Source organism: Saccostrea echinata, unplaced genomic scaffold (genome assembly GCF_033153115.1).
Source record: "Saccostrea echinata isolate AGI-Se365-2 ecotype Australia unplaced genomic scaffold, CSIRO_AGI_Sech_v1 ptg000033l, whole genome shotgun sequence".
Lineage (NCBI taxonomy): Eukaryota > Metazoa > Mollusca > Bivalvia > Ostreida > Ostreidae > Saccostrea > Saccostrea echinata.
The window spans coordinates 18280149-18298522 of NW_026889782.1; the positions used below are offsets into that span (position 1 = coordinate 18280149).

The 18374-nt window shown below is 33.6% G+C and overlaps 1 protein-coding gene across 1 annotated transcript in view; it reads left to right on the forward strand.

Moving 5' to 3' along the window:
- Positions 1-18374, forward strand: part of LOC133199032 (uncharacterized) — an 83606-nt gene that overhangs the window by 54549 nt on the left and 10683 nt on the right. The window contains exons 3-5 of the mRNA XM_061334920.1: positions 15873-15968; positions 16346-16475; positions 16703-16827. Coding sequence (XP_061190904.1) covers positions 15873-15968; positions 16346-16475; positions 16703-16827 — 351 coding nt within the window. The remainder of the gene's footprint in view (positions 1-15872; positions 15969-16345; positions 16476-16702; positions 16828-18374) is intronic.

The following is an 18374-nucleotide window of genomic DNA, read 5'->3' on the forward strand; positions in this document are numbered from 1 at the left end:
TAAAATTTCTATTATTTATATGTAAAATCCGTTTTTATCAGAATATTTTTTTTCTCATTCCTAAGAAACGTCTTAAAAACGCTTTGGCTTACAGTAAACATTAACAGTATTTAAATCAACATGCAAGCGTCTTTATGATGGGTCCGACAGCATGGAATGGGAAATCTTAATCTTTTGAATAATATAATTTTCTGTAATTTAAAATTTTAGTGATACAGTTGAAATGGTATTGGTGGGTTACGTACCAATTAGGTGTTCGGCCCGCGTAGTTTCGTACTGCGTATGTATAAGCCAACATATGTATACAAGCTCACAGCTTAATATGAACTAACGTGTTTACAAACACACAGGAGTGTGGTAAACACACTGGTGTATGGTAGCTGTCTTCTTCTTCCTTTAAAGTGAAGGGCCGCTGCTGCGGCATTATCTCACTATGTTTAAAAAAATGTGTGCGGGAGGAGGAGTCCACGCATCTACATACAATTTAAAAACTGATGAAAACGTACTACATTCCTTTAAGGTGCTTTATATCCCTGGATCCTGGTCTTAAAGGACTCCAGGGACATGGCTGTGATGGTGTCTTCAGTGTCAATAGAGAGCAAAAGGCTTAATAGATATTGGTGTCAATTAGATTGTTTCCGTCATACAAGTAGCACGAATAATGAATGATTACATACATATATATTAAATATTTTTTTCTATCTTTCTAAAACATTTTTCTTAAAATCATACATTTGGATACATGTGTATTCGAATATTTTAGATTGCTTATTTCATAGAAGAAAGCCTGTTTGAATGTTTTGGAAAGAACCTACAAACGCAGGGACAAGCTGCAGTGTAAACAATAACTAGATAATTAACATTCACACAATTGCAGCCTTCTTTGAAGATCAAAAACCTTCTTAACTGGTAAAAATATAATTGCTTCAAAATTGCAATAATGAATGGTATAAATAAAGATGATATTGTTCTGAATTCAAATGCATATCTGCCAAAGATCTACTTAGTATGAGTATCCCGAGAAAATAATTGTCTTTTATAAATTTGTTTTTAACGATTATGCGACTCGAACCACTGATTACCATAACTTCAAACCAGAATCTATAGACTGATGAATTTTCCCTCTTGGTTTGTTACTCTTTGCTGCTGAAACTATTAGTTGATCAATATGAAAGAGATTTATCAAATATATGAATTTTAATTATCAAAATTTTAATTTAACAGGTCCAGCCGGGCATCAATACATGCAAATTTGTTCGCCTGCTGCAAAATTTGTGCGTCTCAGGTGGTCGGGCGCATGGTTATTTCAAACACTGATTTAACAATATGTGATTTGTGTAAAAATGTTTTCCCTTGCAGAAGAAAAATTTAATAAAAGAATTTTAAATTATCCCTTAACTGTTATCTTTCGGATTCAGAACGAAACCACTCAGGTCGTAAACACAAGGGTCGAACACATATTTAAAACTTAACCACTCGTATTTGCTGAAATGAAGAGAAAATGAAAAATTAAAATATGAAACTGTAAAATTTTGTTGTCTGATTTTTTTCAAACATGTCGGAGTGAAATTAAATACAGAATAGTATTCTCATGATTTTCAAAAAAAAAAAAAACAATCCAAAAAAAAAAATTTCCCTACCTACCTACCCTAATTTTTTCATTAGTGTTACCTGAAACACACAATTTTTTTTTTAGGCCCTAACACCAGAACTCCTGACCCTGGGGCCATGAAATTCACAATTTTGGAAGAGGCACTCTTGCTCTTGATAACTATGTTGTTAGTTAGTTTATTTGATACCCAAAAGCAGAGAAGAAGATTTTCAAAGAAATAATGCACTTTCACTATATGATCTATATAGCCCCCCCCCCCCCCCCGCCTTAACTTTGATATTCTTATGATAAATCTTTATACCAAATTTCATTTTAGTGTGTGCAACCTCTGCAAAGAAAATGAACGGAAACTGTCAGTGGACCAACAGACTGACCGACCAACAGACAAAGCAATATGCCCTCCCTTCTTCGAAGGGGGATATAAAAATCTGAATATTTTCAGATCAAATGTTCAATATTTTCCAATAATCAAAATAAATTATGGATGGATCAAGCTCAAATTTCATTACCAAACATGATGATTGTACCTCATAATAGAGAAGCATTAAAAAACAGTCGATATATACACGTGTCTGTTTCTAAGTTATATGTTATGCAGCCAACAGTTACCTGAAGAAATAATTAAGTTTAAAACGGTATCGGTTTTGTTCAATTTTCATCCGATTAGAAGCTGTCCATAAATCTTCTCGACTTTAGTCTCTATCACTCAGACACATGCCTTTATCACACAAATTGAATAGTGCTGTGCAAAATTACCGGTTAACCGGTGTATCCTGATTTCGTTCTTCGCAATAAGTATCGCGGTATTTTCTTGGAAGTACTGGTTTGGGTTCAATATGCTATAAAATGTTACAATAAAAGTTACTTGCCCTTTTCAAGTAAAATATGGTGGCAAACTATGTGAAATATGATTAGAAACAAAAAGTTAAAGAAACCCCGTCAAGTTAAAGCTGAATCTGACTTATGGAACGTGATCCTAAAAATTCTTGTGCCAGAACAAACTCAACAAACCACTTGCGCCAAAACGTGATCAGGCAATGTCAATATCAACTCGAGAATACATGATATATAAGTGTTTGTGTTTTCATATAACATGGAAAAATTTCAAAATTGATTATGAATTTTATATTGTGATAAATTGCAATTCAAAATTTAATATTATATAGCTTTGTGAAATCCGGTAATCTGATTGGTCAATACGAAGTCATTATTTTTTGATAATGATCGCTGAAAGCGAATAATGACTCGCACGAGCTGTCTCGTTTTCACTTTCGCTTCGATCAAATATGGCGTCGAAAGATACGAAAGCTCGCAAGTTTCAGTTTTCAAGTTGTAGTGAGGAAGATTTAAAAGATATAGTGAAGAACTCTGAGGCTGAGAATACGAAACGATTAACAAGGATATCTGTTAACATTTTTCGGGAATACTTACTTTCTAAACAAATCAGTGCAGAATTTGAAGGCCTAACGTGTGAACAACTTGATCGTCTGCTGCGGAGATTTTATGTTGAACTTTGGAATAACAAAGGGGGAATGTACAAAAAAAACCAAACAAACAAAACAACACTTTCTTACCATATCGTCAGGATAAACAGAGATTTTTGCAATCTATTCGACCAGACGTTGACATTATCAAGGGACCACTATTCAGAGAGTAAAAACAAGTTTTTTAAAGGTAGGACTCCCGATTTTCAGAAATATTAATATCAGCTTATATTAATTTCACGAATTATCTAGTCAATGAGCATACTCGTTTCGGTATTTGTTTATAAGATATATTTAGAGGATTGAAAATTTTATTTATTTTTTAACAAAAAATAGGGATGACAGTAAAAATGAAGAAGCTGGGGCAGGCTACCATATAGTTAGAATAATAGACCACCACCCTCCAATAACTGATGCTGACTTGATAAAAATGTATGACTACCTTTCAAGCTCTGACTCGGCCCAGGTGTTGCAGCATATGTGATATCAATTTTTAAATTTATTTATTTGTTATTCATGTTGTGATAGATTTACAATTATTGTTATTGTAAATTATTCATGTGATTTCTGTTATACATTATGAGGACTGTTGCTCAATGAAAGGAAACTCTGGTTGTTAGTTTTGTAAGTAAAATTCAATAAATTCTGAAACATTTTTATTCAACTTATTTATGGTTTACAACAACAGCATATCACTATCTCTGTACACATTAGGAAGATATACATTGAACTAATAAATTTGGGAAATTATATAATATAATAAATATGGACTCATTGCATGGTCAATATGCATTTATAATGACCCAGGATGACAGATATTGACCTCAGATACATGGAGAATATCGACCTCGGGCTAGCGCCCTCGGTCGATATACTCCATGTATCTTCGGTCAATATCTGTCATCCTGGGTCATTATAAATGCATATTGACCTACATTGAGTCCATATTTGTATAATATTGCAATTTATTATATGATTGAATAGTTCCCATCTCTCTGATTGGCTGAGATCCAACAATGTTAGAAAAATACTACGTTATATTGACCTGCATGTGACCTTCCAGGTCAATATAAGGAATTATTTATTCTACATTGGACCAAAAATAGATAATCATATAATAAAACAGTTATTGCTGTTTTTTTTAGGTCAATACGATAATTTAGACACCTTCGAAGTACAATATTTGCCTCGCCCTTCGGGCTCATTGAATATTGTACTCCTCAGGTGTCTAAATCATCAAATGACCTCAAAAACAGCAATAATTTATAATATTGCAACACGATTTTTCAGTTGTGATACCCAGCACTAAAATAAAATCAGTTTGATGATCAAGATTAATTTCCTTTGTCCCCACTAATAATTAGTACATCTTGCATAAATATTTGATTTTGATGTCTAAAAGTCAAGGGTATATGTCTATACATGTATAAAGTAGTAAAAATAATTTCTTTGTTATAAATACAGGACTATGAAATCAACTGCATTGCAAGGCTTAATGTCATAAATTATTGAATTGATTAATAATTAACATTCTCAACGGCTTAATTATATCATTCTTTCATTAAGCTGTGATTTAGCATTAGCGGTTGAGAATGTCAACTATGAGCAAGCTTGATTTCTCTACACCATAGTACACCTGGTGTAGATGATTTACACCTTAATTACAATCAAGTGAAATTGGTTGTAGTGTAGCAAATTTAATATGGACGTTAAAATTCCGGCAAGCTGAGGGAATTTGCAGAACATTTTTAAAAACATTTGTTGTGATTTTGAACAATTTCTTCAATCCATTTAAAAACAAAACATTTCATGAAAAGGCAAAGAATTTTGAATAAAACATATTTATAGCCACCCAAAGATAACCTCTACAACTAAAGATCTAGCCATACTCTAAAATATATGGTGAATTTAGCACCATAACTTGCCAAACTTGCTTACTTTTTTATTATTTTAAAATACCAAAGTGTTTCATTTTTAAATAAAATGCACAGAGCATGGGACTCAATTACTCAACACAATTCATCACAATCAACCTATCAAATACTTGTCAGTAAACACAAATACAGAAAAAAAATTCTGCAGTTTTACTGTCTTTACATTTTCCAGCCATATTGAATTTTTGGTGCAATAACCTACACATGCCCTGTACAGGGTGTAGATGATGTACACCAAAAGTGTACACTTTCGCACTTGATTATAGAAAAGTGTACACTAGGTGTAACAGTAAGGTGTATACAAATCAAGCACGTCTTATGAATGCAATAATTTATAGCAATAAGCATTGCAATGCAATGCTTAATGATATGTCTATCATCTGATCATTAACTGATTAAGTAGCGTTTTATCATTAGCGGTTGCTACGAGGCAATTGTCTAAATAAAACAAAAGCATGATATTTTACTTCATTTATTTCCAGGGCGACAAATGATGGCAACACTAATGTTTACTTGTAAGCAATTTTCTTGCGTTTGTCGGGATTCTTACAAATCAGGAAGTTTCAGAACTTTCAGAAGTTATCTCCCTTGGCCGCCATCTTTTACATGTGACTCTTGGAAACTATCAATACCAAAATTACTTACTTTAAAACTTTTTCAGCAGGCTAGAGCAGCAAGTTGGAAATAATGGTTCTCTTGTGTCTTTAAGTATCTTTGAAGGGATCTTTGAAGACTTTGTTGAAATCTTCCCGAATTTTGTCTCGGTATGTAACGATATATGTCTCAAATGCAGTCTGCAGCACTCCAAGCAAGGGAATGATAATGACGTCATATATAATTCAGTCGTTCGAAAAAGACTCGTAGTCCATTGTACAAGTTTTGTTCTGTTTATTGTTATAAATTTATAACTATGATTTCAGAAAATTATGCATCTTTATCCCAAATTGGTTGAATAAATATTCTATTCTATATTCTATTCGTACTGAAATTTAAAAAGAAAAAAGGAGGAGGGTAAAAGCATTAATCTTACTAAATATGATAGGAGCGATCTCTTTTACATTTTGGATACAGTGAAACACTGTAAAAGGGTAAAGGACGAGAGCCCCCCCCCCCCCTCCCCCCTGGAATATGAGATATATTGTAATGTTTCTTAATTTTAAAACTACACATGAAATATGTATTTTTGTGTCGATCCTGTCATTTTAAAATCACACATTTAATTCATTTATTTTATTAAATCACTCAATAAATAATTTGTTTCTTTCTAATTATATTTTTAAGTTATTTTTTTTAAAAAAAAATCTCTTTTTATCTTTTTGATCTTTTTTAATATATATAGATTTCAGTAACGTATATTCCTTTCTGCCAGTGGCGTACCTGCCATTAGGCACTTAAGGCACACGTGTGCCTACACTTAATTTTTTTCAGAAAAAAAATAATTAGAAACAAAACTGTAAAGAAAAAAAAAGAAAGAAAATAAATGACTAAATATTATTTTCGCCATTGCTAGAGAGATCATAAATATATAAATAACCACCGATCTGTGCAAAGTAATAGTAACCTGCAATAGTTAACCGACTGTTTCACTGTAGAACTCCTTATAAAATGTCTTTAAAATTTCTATATGCAATTAAATAGAGATATAAAACTCCCCTGACGCTCACAAGATATGTGTGGTATTAATGGTCATTTTAATCAATAATTAATTTATTTGAATTAACAACAATTAACTTTTTTTATAGCTCACCACACTAATTTACCACTTTAAAAAAAAATCTTTGTGGGTAGACTAGCTTTTTGCTGGAAAAAAATTATAATATATTTGTTCATTATTTATTGTAAAACATTGCTTTGTGTCTGATTTTTTTTTTTTTTTTTTTTTTTTTTTTTTTTGAATACTTTATAAATAACTTTCTTCTTCAGGTTCTCTGAATTTGATTAAAAAAAATATGAAAACTCTGATTTCTAACTTAAGATTTTTGGACTGCACTTTTTTTTTTTTCTTATCTTTTCTACTTAATATGAAATTTCATTTTAAAGAGACCCGTAATTTTGTATTTTAAACGCCCAGAATTTGTCACCCAGTGGTCTCAAAGTCGTGAAATCCATTTTCCGTCGGGGGGGGGGGGGCTTCACCCCCTGAACCCTCTACCAGGGCGCTGCTCTGGACCCGCTGGGGCCGCCCAAGGCCCCTAGAACCCTCGCCGCACACAGACTAATTTGTGCCTATTCTTCATCAAAGTTCTAGCTACGCCCCTGTCTGCTAATGTGTAGGCTAGTGTGAAGTCACAGATTTAACCTGGGGCGCAAAGTGTGGATATGCAAGGAGTGGGTCCCCCCCCCCATAGTGATTGGGGAGAGGGGGGTTGAAGGAGCATTTTTGTGAACTCGAGGATGCATCTACGATTGTCATCTGACCAGTGAAAACAATATTGAAACATATTTTCAGTTTATATCATGATATGAAGACCACTTAAACAAATTAAACTGCATGTGAACTGTTAAAATATCCTTTCACACTGCTCAGAAAATATGTAAACTTCCTTAATGTATAATCTAAATAGGAACAGTACATTAAATTTCCTACTAACCAAAAATATTTCCAGTCATTTTTTTTCATTTCCTGCACTAATCATGGACTCCTGTTGCTGTTTTGAAATTGTCTGATACAGACTTAGTATAAAACTTGAATTTCAACATTAAAAAAAATTCCAGCTTTAAGAATAGCTTTGTCATTAAATATAAGGTAAAACTGTAAACATTGGATAGGTATAAAAGTGCACATTGCTAAGAATGCTTTTTTGGCACTTGGAACAAAATTAGATTCATTATCAATTTTTCGCCCCATTTTTTCAACCAAATTTTTATCCCCGAGAAAATGATGTGTAGGCTACAGCCTTTCTGCCTATATGGAATATACGCCACTGGATTTATGGCTATTATTTATGTTTCACAAAAAATCCGACGTTACATAGTGAAACGTTTTTAAACGTTAAAATTTACAATGTTTAATAGAATTAGACCCATTTGTTCAAAAAAAAAAAAAAAAAAAAAAAAAAAAACACTTTCCACTAAATATGCTTAGCTGTCACCATTTTAACTTTCATTACACAATTAAATAAAATAAAAAAAAATAAATTAAATCTGTTAAAGATGGCATTGCTGAAAGCATTCTTTCAAAATTTTAATTTTCCCCCTGACATTTCAAAGCTAAGAAATACGTTTTATTTATTTTTTTTCCAAAAAGTAAAGACAACGGAAGACCTGTTATTGCCAAGGCAATAAGTCTCTAGTATTACTTATATTTACATTTGTGACTGATTTACTACGAATAGTTGCGTAGAAATGTTAAGGCTCATTACTTAAGTACGGCCAATTTATATAAAGAATTCTCTTAGTTATATAAAAACATATTTGTTATGACATCACATGACTTCGATGATCACGTGACGGTCATTTATAATTTTTGAAGTGTTTGACATTAATCGCTTCGGCGCAACTGATTAACACAATTATTATTAACATTTTGTCACATAAATAAAATCGTCGCATCCTTTTGAACCCGAAATGTGCTTTGGAAAGTTTATACTATTACTCTGGTACAAAATATTTAACAATAAATTCAACTTACCGACAAACTTGAGGGTATTTTCCACTCAATATAGTCATCTGTATTATAACAAAGTCATCACACATTTTTCCCAAGCAAGATTCAGTTAGGGGGGAAACTCCTCTTACGGATTTCCACAGAAGATCTTAAATAAATCCTCATTAATCACCTGCGCCAGGCTCTGTTTAACACATATTGTAAATTCTACTTCTATCCATGGGTAGAAAAAAAAGTGTAAATGTCAAACTATATTTTCGTATATATATTTTGAATACACTGACTTGCAAACAAGAGTAATAAAGCAAAGTTATCGAAAATATTCGAATATATAAGATTTAAAAATGAGATGAAAAAACGGTTATTTTACACTAGCTTTCTAATACTTTACATGCAGATTGAAATAAGATGTAAAGTTTATGACACTCTCCCCATCGTAACAACTCAAGTTTGCAGTGACTTGACGTCATTTTCAATTATGACGTCATAAATTTGTAGTTCAGAGAAGTGAAGGCACAGCGTACACTGTGATAATCTCTATGAAGCCTTAACGTACCTGCGTGGTAACTATAGTTGTAAACCCATAAATTTACTAGTTGTAAACCCATAAATTTACTTATTTTGTTCAAACCTCAACCGTGTTGAATACATCGATCACTTATGACGTCAGTATGAAATAACGTAAATCGTTTACGACTAAATAATCAAATTTGAAGAACCTTTTCATACAGAGGTGTAAAACGCCTTGTTCAAATAGTGTTGTATTAGGGAAAATATTTGTAAATGCAAATATACATTAATATATTAATGGCGAGAATGGTGTTTAGTCATAAAATACGGAGATAACGAACAGTTTTCAAGCTCAAAGTCCATTTAAACAATGCAAACTTGGAGAAGAGCAAACACGGACCTCCAGAAACATCAGAAGTGGGATCAGATGCCATGGAGGAGTGAGCATCCCTGCAGACAGGTCACACTCGCCGTGTGCTCCTTCTAATGATCGGGAAAAAACGGGAAAATCCGTAGACAATTTAGTGAGTAAATAATTGCCTAACAATTAATATGAAAAACGTCAGTCAGCATTTGACTTAATGATAGGTTGTATTTGCTGACAAGGTCATTGCATCGACCATAAAACTTCCGAAATGATGACTTCAAACGAGACTGCTGATATCCTTGTTTCATCAACTTGTTTGTCAATAGCTTGCCTCGTTTTAGAAATTGTTCATATGTAAAGTATGCTCTTGCGTATCAAATCAACTGAGAGACAAAAACCCCATATGCAGGTGATAAGGGTATATTGCTACATAAGTAAGGGAAGTTGAGGAATGAAAAATTGAAGTCATCACGTTTATCATAAAGCTTTGATAGGTTACCATTCAAGTCTTTTTCTAGCAAAATATCCAGATATGATACAGATGTGTCAAACCTTATGGCATCTTTTATTTCAAGTTCACTTGGATATATCGAAATGACATATGAATGAAAGTAACTTTTGGTAATTGATAATACGTCATCGATATATCTAAATGTCGAGTTGACGGCTACAGCAAGGTGTTTTCATCTCATGTAGATGTTTTTAAATAAATTCTGCTTCATATGAATACAAAAAATAGGTCTGCTAATAAGGAGGCGCATTGGTAACCATGGAAATTCCAACAGATTGTTGGAAGATCTGATCTCCCAAAACTACATAGATATCGTCAATCACAAACTCAAACATCTTTTTAATATTAACTTCAGAGTACTTGTGTGTACAATTGGAATGTTTTTGAACAAAATAATTTTGCAAATGACCAATGTCGAGATAATATTTACGAGTTTCATATTTATTTTCTTTTTAACATTTTTGTTGTTATGATTTTATCTCACCTCAACGAAGTTGGGGGAGCTTACGTAACAACCTCGGCCTCGGTGTTGGCGTTCCAGGTTAAAGTTTTTTGAGCAGATTTTTTTCAAAGGCTATGCCTTATATTAATCAGAGATGCATGGAGGATGCATCTAGTATGTTTCATTGTACCAGGTTTCAGATGCTGCAATTTCAGCTAAAGAATGACCAGGTTTATGTTTTTGGAGTAGGTTAAAGTTTTTGGAGCAGGTCTCATTTCCAAGTAACTATAAGCCGTATATTGACCAAACTTGTATGGATGATACATCTAAGGATGCATACTACCAGGCTTGCTTCGGATGCTGGATCTTACCTACATTTTCCGGATGAGTGACCAGATGAAAGTTCTTGGAGGAGATCTCATTTCCAAGTAAATGTAAACCCTATGTTGACCAAACTTGCACGGATGATACATCTATGGATGCAAACAAATGGACTTGCTCCGGATGCTGGATCTGACCTACATTTTCCAGATGAGTGACCAGGTTAAATTTCTTGGAGCAGGTCTCATTTCCAAGTAACTATAAGCCCTATATTGACCAAACTTGCACAGATCATACATCTAAGGATGCACACTTCTGGACTTGCTCCAGGTGCTCTATCTGACCTACATTTTCCAGATGAGTGACCAGGTTAAATTTTTTGAGCAGGTCTCAATTCCAATTAACTATAAGCCCTATATTGACCAAACTTGCATGAATCATACATCCAAGGATGCACACTACTGGAATTGCTTCGGATGCTGGATCTGACCTATATTTTCCAGATGAGTGACGAGGTAAAAGTTTTTGGAGCAGGTACATTACGAAGAAACTCTAAGGTCTATCTGAACCAATCTTGCATGGATGATGCATCAAGGTAGGAACACTCTCAAACTTGCTTCAGATACTTGATCTGACGTACATTTTCTGGATGAGTGACTAGTTTAAAGCTTTTAGATAAGACCATCCCCAAGTAACTGCAAGCCTTATCAGACCAAAACTGCACAAATGTTGCATCTAGAGATGCACATTACTAGAATAGCTTTGTGTGGGACTTTGCCTTACTTAAAGACAGCATTCCTTGAGGTAGGCTCTGAAATCTCTGATTACCTATGTTTTTTCTGAAAAAAATAAAGTTTACGCACGTGCCTTACGTGTCTTTTGGCACTTATGCCCCTGTTTACATTAATATAATCTAAAGGCTGTTGGAAATAAAACGCAAGGACAAGGATGGTGTAATTATGTTCCCCAAGCGAAGTTTGGGAACATATTGTTAAGGTCTTCCGTCTTCACGGAAGACCTTATAGTGATTCTACTGTTTCTTATTATTTTTTCATTTTTATTGATGTTGACCTTTTCAAATCGCAATATCTCAAAACAAAAACAGCTCAATGATTTTCAGCCAAATTTTCAGGAATGATGTGTTATCTCATGCCATTTTCAAATATTGAAAAAGTTGGGAAAAATTTACATCCGGTCAGGAATTATTATGATTTTTCACCTTTTCCACTAAAAATCTAGTCCGTAAATGTTCTCGGAAACTGTTAAAGGTAGGAGCCTGAAACTTTCGTGTGTCGTCGCCACTTCCGGTCGTCACAGAAGTGATTTAAAAAGGGTATTTTTTAACCTTTTTTTTCATTATTTTTTAAAGATATTTATAGGTTAAATAGAGAGTCTTATTAGAATGCTGAATATGTAATTTGTTTTAAAATTGATTAACCCGTACTCTAGATATTCATTACTTGCCACTTTGATGCGATGGTCTTTGATAGCGTAATGGTTAGCATGTTGAATTTTCACGCGGGCGACTCGTATTCAACCCCTAGAAATTCCGAATTTTTTCACACTGTTGTTTGGGCTCAAATGTAATATTTTATCTTTGAAGGGGGGGGGGGGGGCTATGTCGTTCAACGTCAGAGCAATGGTGTTTGACTTCACAATGGAACTGTGTCTTTTTACTCCTTCATAGAGAGTTTGCAGTTGAATTTATGTGCATCTGTGTGTGATGTGACAAAATAAGGTAAATGTAAATGTATAGCTAGGTACCTATGCAATTGAATCACAGATTGGAGATTTGTCTAATTATATTTTGAAAGTAGAATTTATTATTTTCTCATCTTGATTGAATAACAATAGCAATTTCAAATGAGAGGGAAAAAACTTCAATGGTATTTAGTTTAGAGCAAGATCCGTCATAATTAAGAGCTCAAAGCAACTTAGCGCATAAAGTGTGATAAATTAATGGTATACAGTCATGAGTGTATTAACACAATAAAACACGTAAAAATCTGTACACTAGAAACAGTATGTGAAAAAAAAATACATCAGTAAAGTGTCAATCATTTTGTTATGTATGTGTAGTGCTGACTTAGGAGGGTCGGGGGGGGGGGGGTTAACCTAAAATGCATGAAATCAGGTAATTAAATAAATCAAACCAGTGTAGATAGGTCTTCAATTTAAAAAAAAAAATCTTATTTATCCTAATTTTATGTTTTGTACAATTAAGTGTAAGGATCTCAAATTTTAAAAAAAAATTCACACTAAGATGTTTTGGAACATAGCCCCCCCCCTTCCTTAAAATGAAGTATCGTATTTTTTCCGTTCCAGTTTTGCAATATCTTCAAAATATAAACTTTTAGTTATATTTTATGTATGATTGATTGATTGTATGTTGTTTTACGTCCCATTCGAGAATGTTGCACTCATATAGAAACGTGACCATATACCGGTGAAGGGCTTCAAATTTAGACCTTTACTCGGCACTCAGGGTCATTGAGCACTGAGTGATCTTTATCGTGCCAACGCCTGCCGTGACACGGGTTCTCGGTTTTTAAGGTCTCTTCCAAAGGACCCGCAACTTTCACTTCAAAGTGCCGAGCGCATGGCAAAGTGACTATTTTTTTGTATGAAGGTGTTACAGGGAATGAACAACATAAACATGTTGTTTAGTGAGGAATCAACTTCACCGAAGACAGAGAAGAGACGGAAGACCTTCTTGTTGCCATGGTAACAAGGTTTCTAGCTTTTACTCTGTTTCTTATTATGTCACCCTGAACGAAGTCGGGAGGACATATTGCTATTGCACGCCTAAAAACGTTGTCCGCGTATTTCCTCGTAAAATGCTGTGACAAACTTGCTGAAACTTCCCATAATAGGTGTTGACGAGCTGTAGTTGTGCAGTGAACATTTTCAGTTTCAACATGGCTACCGTTACATGGAAACATACGAAAAGTGAAGAATTTTGTCCGGGAGTGTTCTGGCTGATCCCTTGGACAATCGTAATAATACTTTATAGATACGATAATCAGTAATTGTAGTTTCGCAGATAGTATTTAAAATTTTCAAATTGCCCATCGTTGCCATGGAAACAGAAGAAAAGTAAAAATTGTTAAACTTCGATTTCCTCACGTACTGCTCAGGCAATTATTTTGAAACTTTTAAGGATCGGTCCTTACATTCTGTCAAAGTTATTTCTATCGAAAAAATTAGAATCTTTTGCAAACAGTTGCCTTAGGAATGAAAGAAACAGAAAAAAGGTAAATATACGCACAAATGTTCTCCGAGGTGGCTTGGACAATTGTGATGAAAATTTATAGAAATGATTGTTAGACACTCTATTTGTTCAGTCAACATTCAAAAATTTCTAAATGCCTACCATTGCTATGGAAACAAGAAAAAGGGAGAAGTTTCAATTTTTCTTAGTAACTATCAAAGAAAACTTTTCAAAACTTTATTGGTTTAATCCTTTCAATGTATCAAAGTGGTTTCTGTATAAAATGGAATTGATGACCGGAAGGAAATCGGGACGACTTATTGTTTTTGATTCACTTTACTTTTGTCCTGGAGCGTTCTCGTAGAAGGCTTAGAAAATCTTTACGAAACTTTACAGAAATAAAGGTAGTTGTGCGGATATATTTTAAATTTTCAAAGTATGAAGCTGTAGACATGGAAAGAACAAATAATTTAACAAATGTTGCTGTCACGTGAGCAATGTATGCTATCAGATGTTTCTTCTTATTGCAACATATTTCTGATATTATTCCATGTGGCGTTGTCTATTTAAAACCTAAAAAATTCATATTTGCGGTTTCTTGACACGAGTGGCCAAAAACGTATATTTTTTTAAAGCTATAAAATATTCAATTTCTTTCTCTTTTGGATTTCTTTCTTCGGTAATATTCCTAGGGTACGTAAAGGCCCATCTATGAAGCTTTTATATATTAAACAGTGTCTTGATATAATTGAGAAGAAAAAGGACCAACGTTTCTTAAAAACTACAAACTATTCATTTTATTTTCATTTATGTAGTTAAGGGGGACTGCACTGGCGTAATACACTTCGTATAAAGTATAGAGATAAAACTTCTCTGGAGACGGAGAAGAGACGAAAAACTTTCCTATTGCAATAGAAACGAGTTTTTATTAAATAAGAAGTGTTGTATATGATTTATATCTGGTGGGCGCTCTTTTATTTCCTTCTTTTCGAATATAGAAGACAATGTCATAGTTTACCCCTCCACTTCTCTCTCTCTAAACATATCTTTCTCTAATTGTTAAGATGTCTTGGATTCTAAATAAAATGACCTTGACCTTCATATCACAAGCAACCCTTCATTATGAAGTTTTCAAAATGCTAGGGCTTAATACCTACTACAAAATGATGGTTAATTAACATGTCTATTTTCAAGACCCCCCCCCCCCCCGTCGAAACAGCTAGGTAGAATACGCAGAGATAAAATTCACAATTGACAACCTCCTTCTCTCACTAGTGCAAGATTAACTTGTCCAAGTTTTAACAATTCTGGAAATTGAGTCGGAATTAAGGGGGGGGGGGGGGGGGAGAGACTATACAATGACAATTTTAAACTTTAAAGTCTTAATTTGATTATCCCGAAAAGCAGTGCACTACCTAATTAAACAGAATATACATGTATTCTAAAATTTCACGCTGTGTTACTTCTTATCGGAACCATTATACTGTTGACCACGTGAATATATTAATGCTCTCACCTTACCTTTGAATAGCCAACAAAAAGGGACCACAATTAACTGGACGAAGAAAAAAAATCAAATAACTTTAATTATTAAACTTTCATTACAAAGTTTTAGCAAAACGGAGCAAGAAAAATGCTTTTAAAAAACACATGTCGCAAAACGCGAGCACTAATCGGAGATAAAATCCTGATTAATCACAAATGTTGCAATGGGGTAGAAGAATGGAACTTCTTTAAAGAAAATATATTTCAATTCTTTATTGAAGATGACTCTCTACAATTAAAATTGACCAGGCAACATAACAGCACACTGAGTTTAAATTTCAGTTAGTCAATGATTTAATCCCTTTTTTTAATCTATATTGTTTTTCAGAAAAAATTCGAGCCAAGTCAATTTCTCGAGAAATTTCTGTGTTTTTCAACGACCAAAAGACCAACGATTTCAACGCTTTAACAAAGGCTATAACAGGTTCTCCTAGTCTATGCATGTGAATATTTGATCTAATGATTGTAATGCAAAATACTTGGCTAAGTACGTTAGAAAAAATTAGTCATATCCAAGTTTGACCGTTAATTTTTCACTTTCAACATCTCCAGAATTATCTTGCAATATTTGAGATTTCTGTTCAAATGCATTTGGTTTTTAAAGTAGCCTTTTTCAGTACATAAAATTAAACAACATTACCCACTTTTTAAGCTGAAAATCAGAAATCTCCAAAACATCGCTGCCCTAGTTTGTGATAATTTGAAATTTCTAATTTGAAAAGTTTTATTGGCTTGCAATGTAAATTATTTATATGTGAACTTTGTTTTCAAGCTGAAAAAACTACACACTTGCTGTTTTAGTTTTCAAAGAAGAAATTAATGATCCCTTAATCCGAACTTTCATCAACCCTAGCGATGGTTTTGGACGTTGTCTTCCGGAATCGAGTATTGACGTCGGTATTTGCTCACTCGTGGTGCAATGGCTATCCACGTATGTAATTATTAATAGAGTCATATAAGACTGTTTATTGGCCCATTTAAATAACTGCAATCGCTCTTCATAAGATTTGTGTACTTTAATTATTTAGTTTAAAAAAATAAATTTTATGGATATACCTACTTGTAATATATATTACTTCCAAAGTTAAGCGTTTGAATAATTTTGATATCAGAAAAGGAAATTGCAGAAGTGAAAAAAAAACTCCATACTGGTTTTAGGCCGATACGTCTAGAAAAAGAGTTAGTTTACCTGCCTGGAAAGACTGAGAACAAAGAAGTTATTGAAAAAGCAGCCCAGGATTGGGAAAATTTTCTTTACTCGAGATCCAGAGAGATGAAAAAAGGTAATCCAATATCACAACATAATAATTAGTTTCAAATATATTTTTGCACCGGATTAGCGTTTTGACTGCTGATGATCTATTTTTCACCTATTCTGTATTCATGGTGCCACTAAGGAGCGATTTCTAGGAAAATGCACTTATTCTTTTTTTCGGTTCAGAGATAATTGCGCCATAATAAATCTCTCCGAATGAAAGGTGTTTAACAAAATACAATTATTGAAAATCTAAAATAATGATCTAACGAGTCTTACTAACAAAGGAAATGGCACTGAAAACATGGAACTTCTGCATGATGTTTACAGTTACTGACTGTTTATATTCATACACTGTAAAAGGCATTAAGATATGTGTACTATTAATTAAGGAATAAGGTGTAATTTATTTAAACAACTATCGGAACATTAATACAGGTAGTTCACGTGATCAATACAATAAAAACGTGATTACCATCAATTAGTATTTAAAAGTAACTACCACAAGATGCATTTCTGATTGATTCACAACAACTACTGCAAAATAATTATCCTAAATGCAGCGGTATATACTGTACACTCCTAAATATAAGCGCCGGTCACGATACCCAAGTGGCACGCGCATCGTGATCGGAATATACCAGGTAGATTCTCGTTCCTGGCGATGTGTAAAACCTAAGACGTAAACACAGGTAGTGACTCTTCCTTGTCAAGCATCCAGCTCTAGAAATGAAAGGTGTGGATATTTTGAATGAGACCTTAAAACAGGTTACGTGTTACGGTAGGGGTTGGCTCAATAAAGATCTCTCACTGCTCAATGGCCCTGAAAGCCAGGTAAAGGTTTAAATTGGAAGCCCTTCACCGCTCTATGGTATACGTCTCATTTGCGTGAAAATTCTCGAAGGGGACGTAAAACAAACAATCAGTCTAAATATAATCTTAAAAAAATATTATCACGGCGTAATTTCGGCACGCGAAATAACATTACTAGCTTTTATTCTATTATTGCTCAGTACGTTTAAAAAGTCTTCATAATAAAAGCACTCGCCAATTACATTCTCGCGGTTTGACGTCTGAGAGCCATTTTGCGATGTAAAGTACCCAAGTAATATAAGGAATATACAGCAGAGTCCGTTGATCATGTCAACAGTTTATGTCGTCACTCAGAAGTAAATACTTTTCACTTTATACTGGCTCAATACAGTGATAGATATTCCACAATTTTATAAAATAGTTTTATATTAAGAGAAAATACATGTATGTACAAATGTAAATATATTAGGGATGGCACTTATTAACCGATTACTCGGTCGAAAAGTTGGTAATCGGTTTCAAATTCTATAATCAGGAAGTCGGGGGAAAACATGTATGTGTATATTTAACTGAAATTCATTCAGATTTTATTTCAGTTTAATATGAAAAGAAAAAAACCCGAATTCTGGTCGTTGATAAGTTTCAATTTTAACCCAAGTTATTGGGAAAATTTTGTGATAATTAAGGCTCTCCGGGCTGAAAAGATAAGGCTAATTGATTAGTTTGTGAAGTGCGAATTATTGGATAAACAGCTACTTCAGT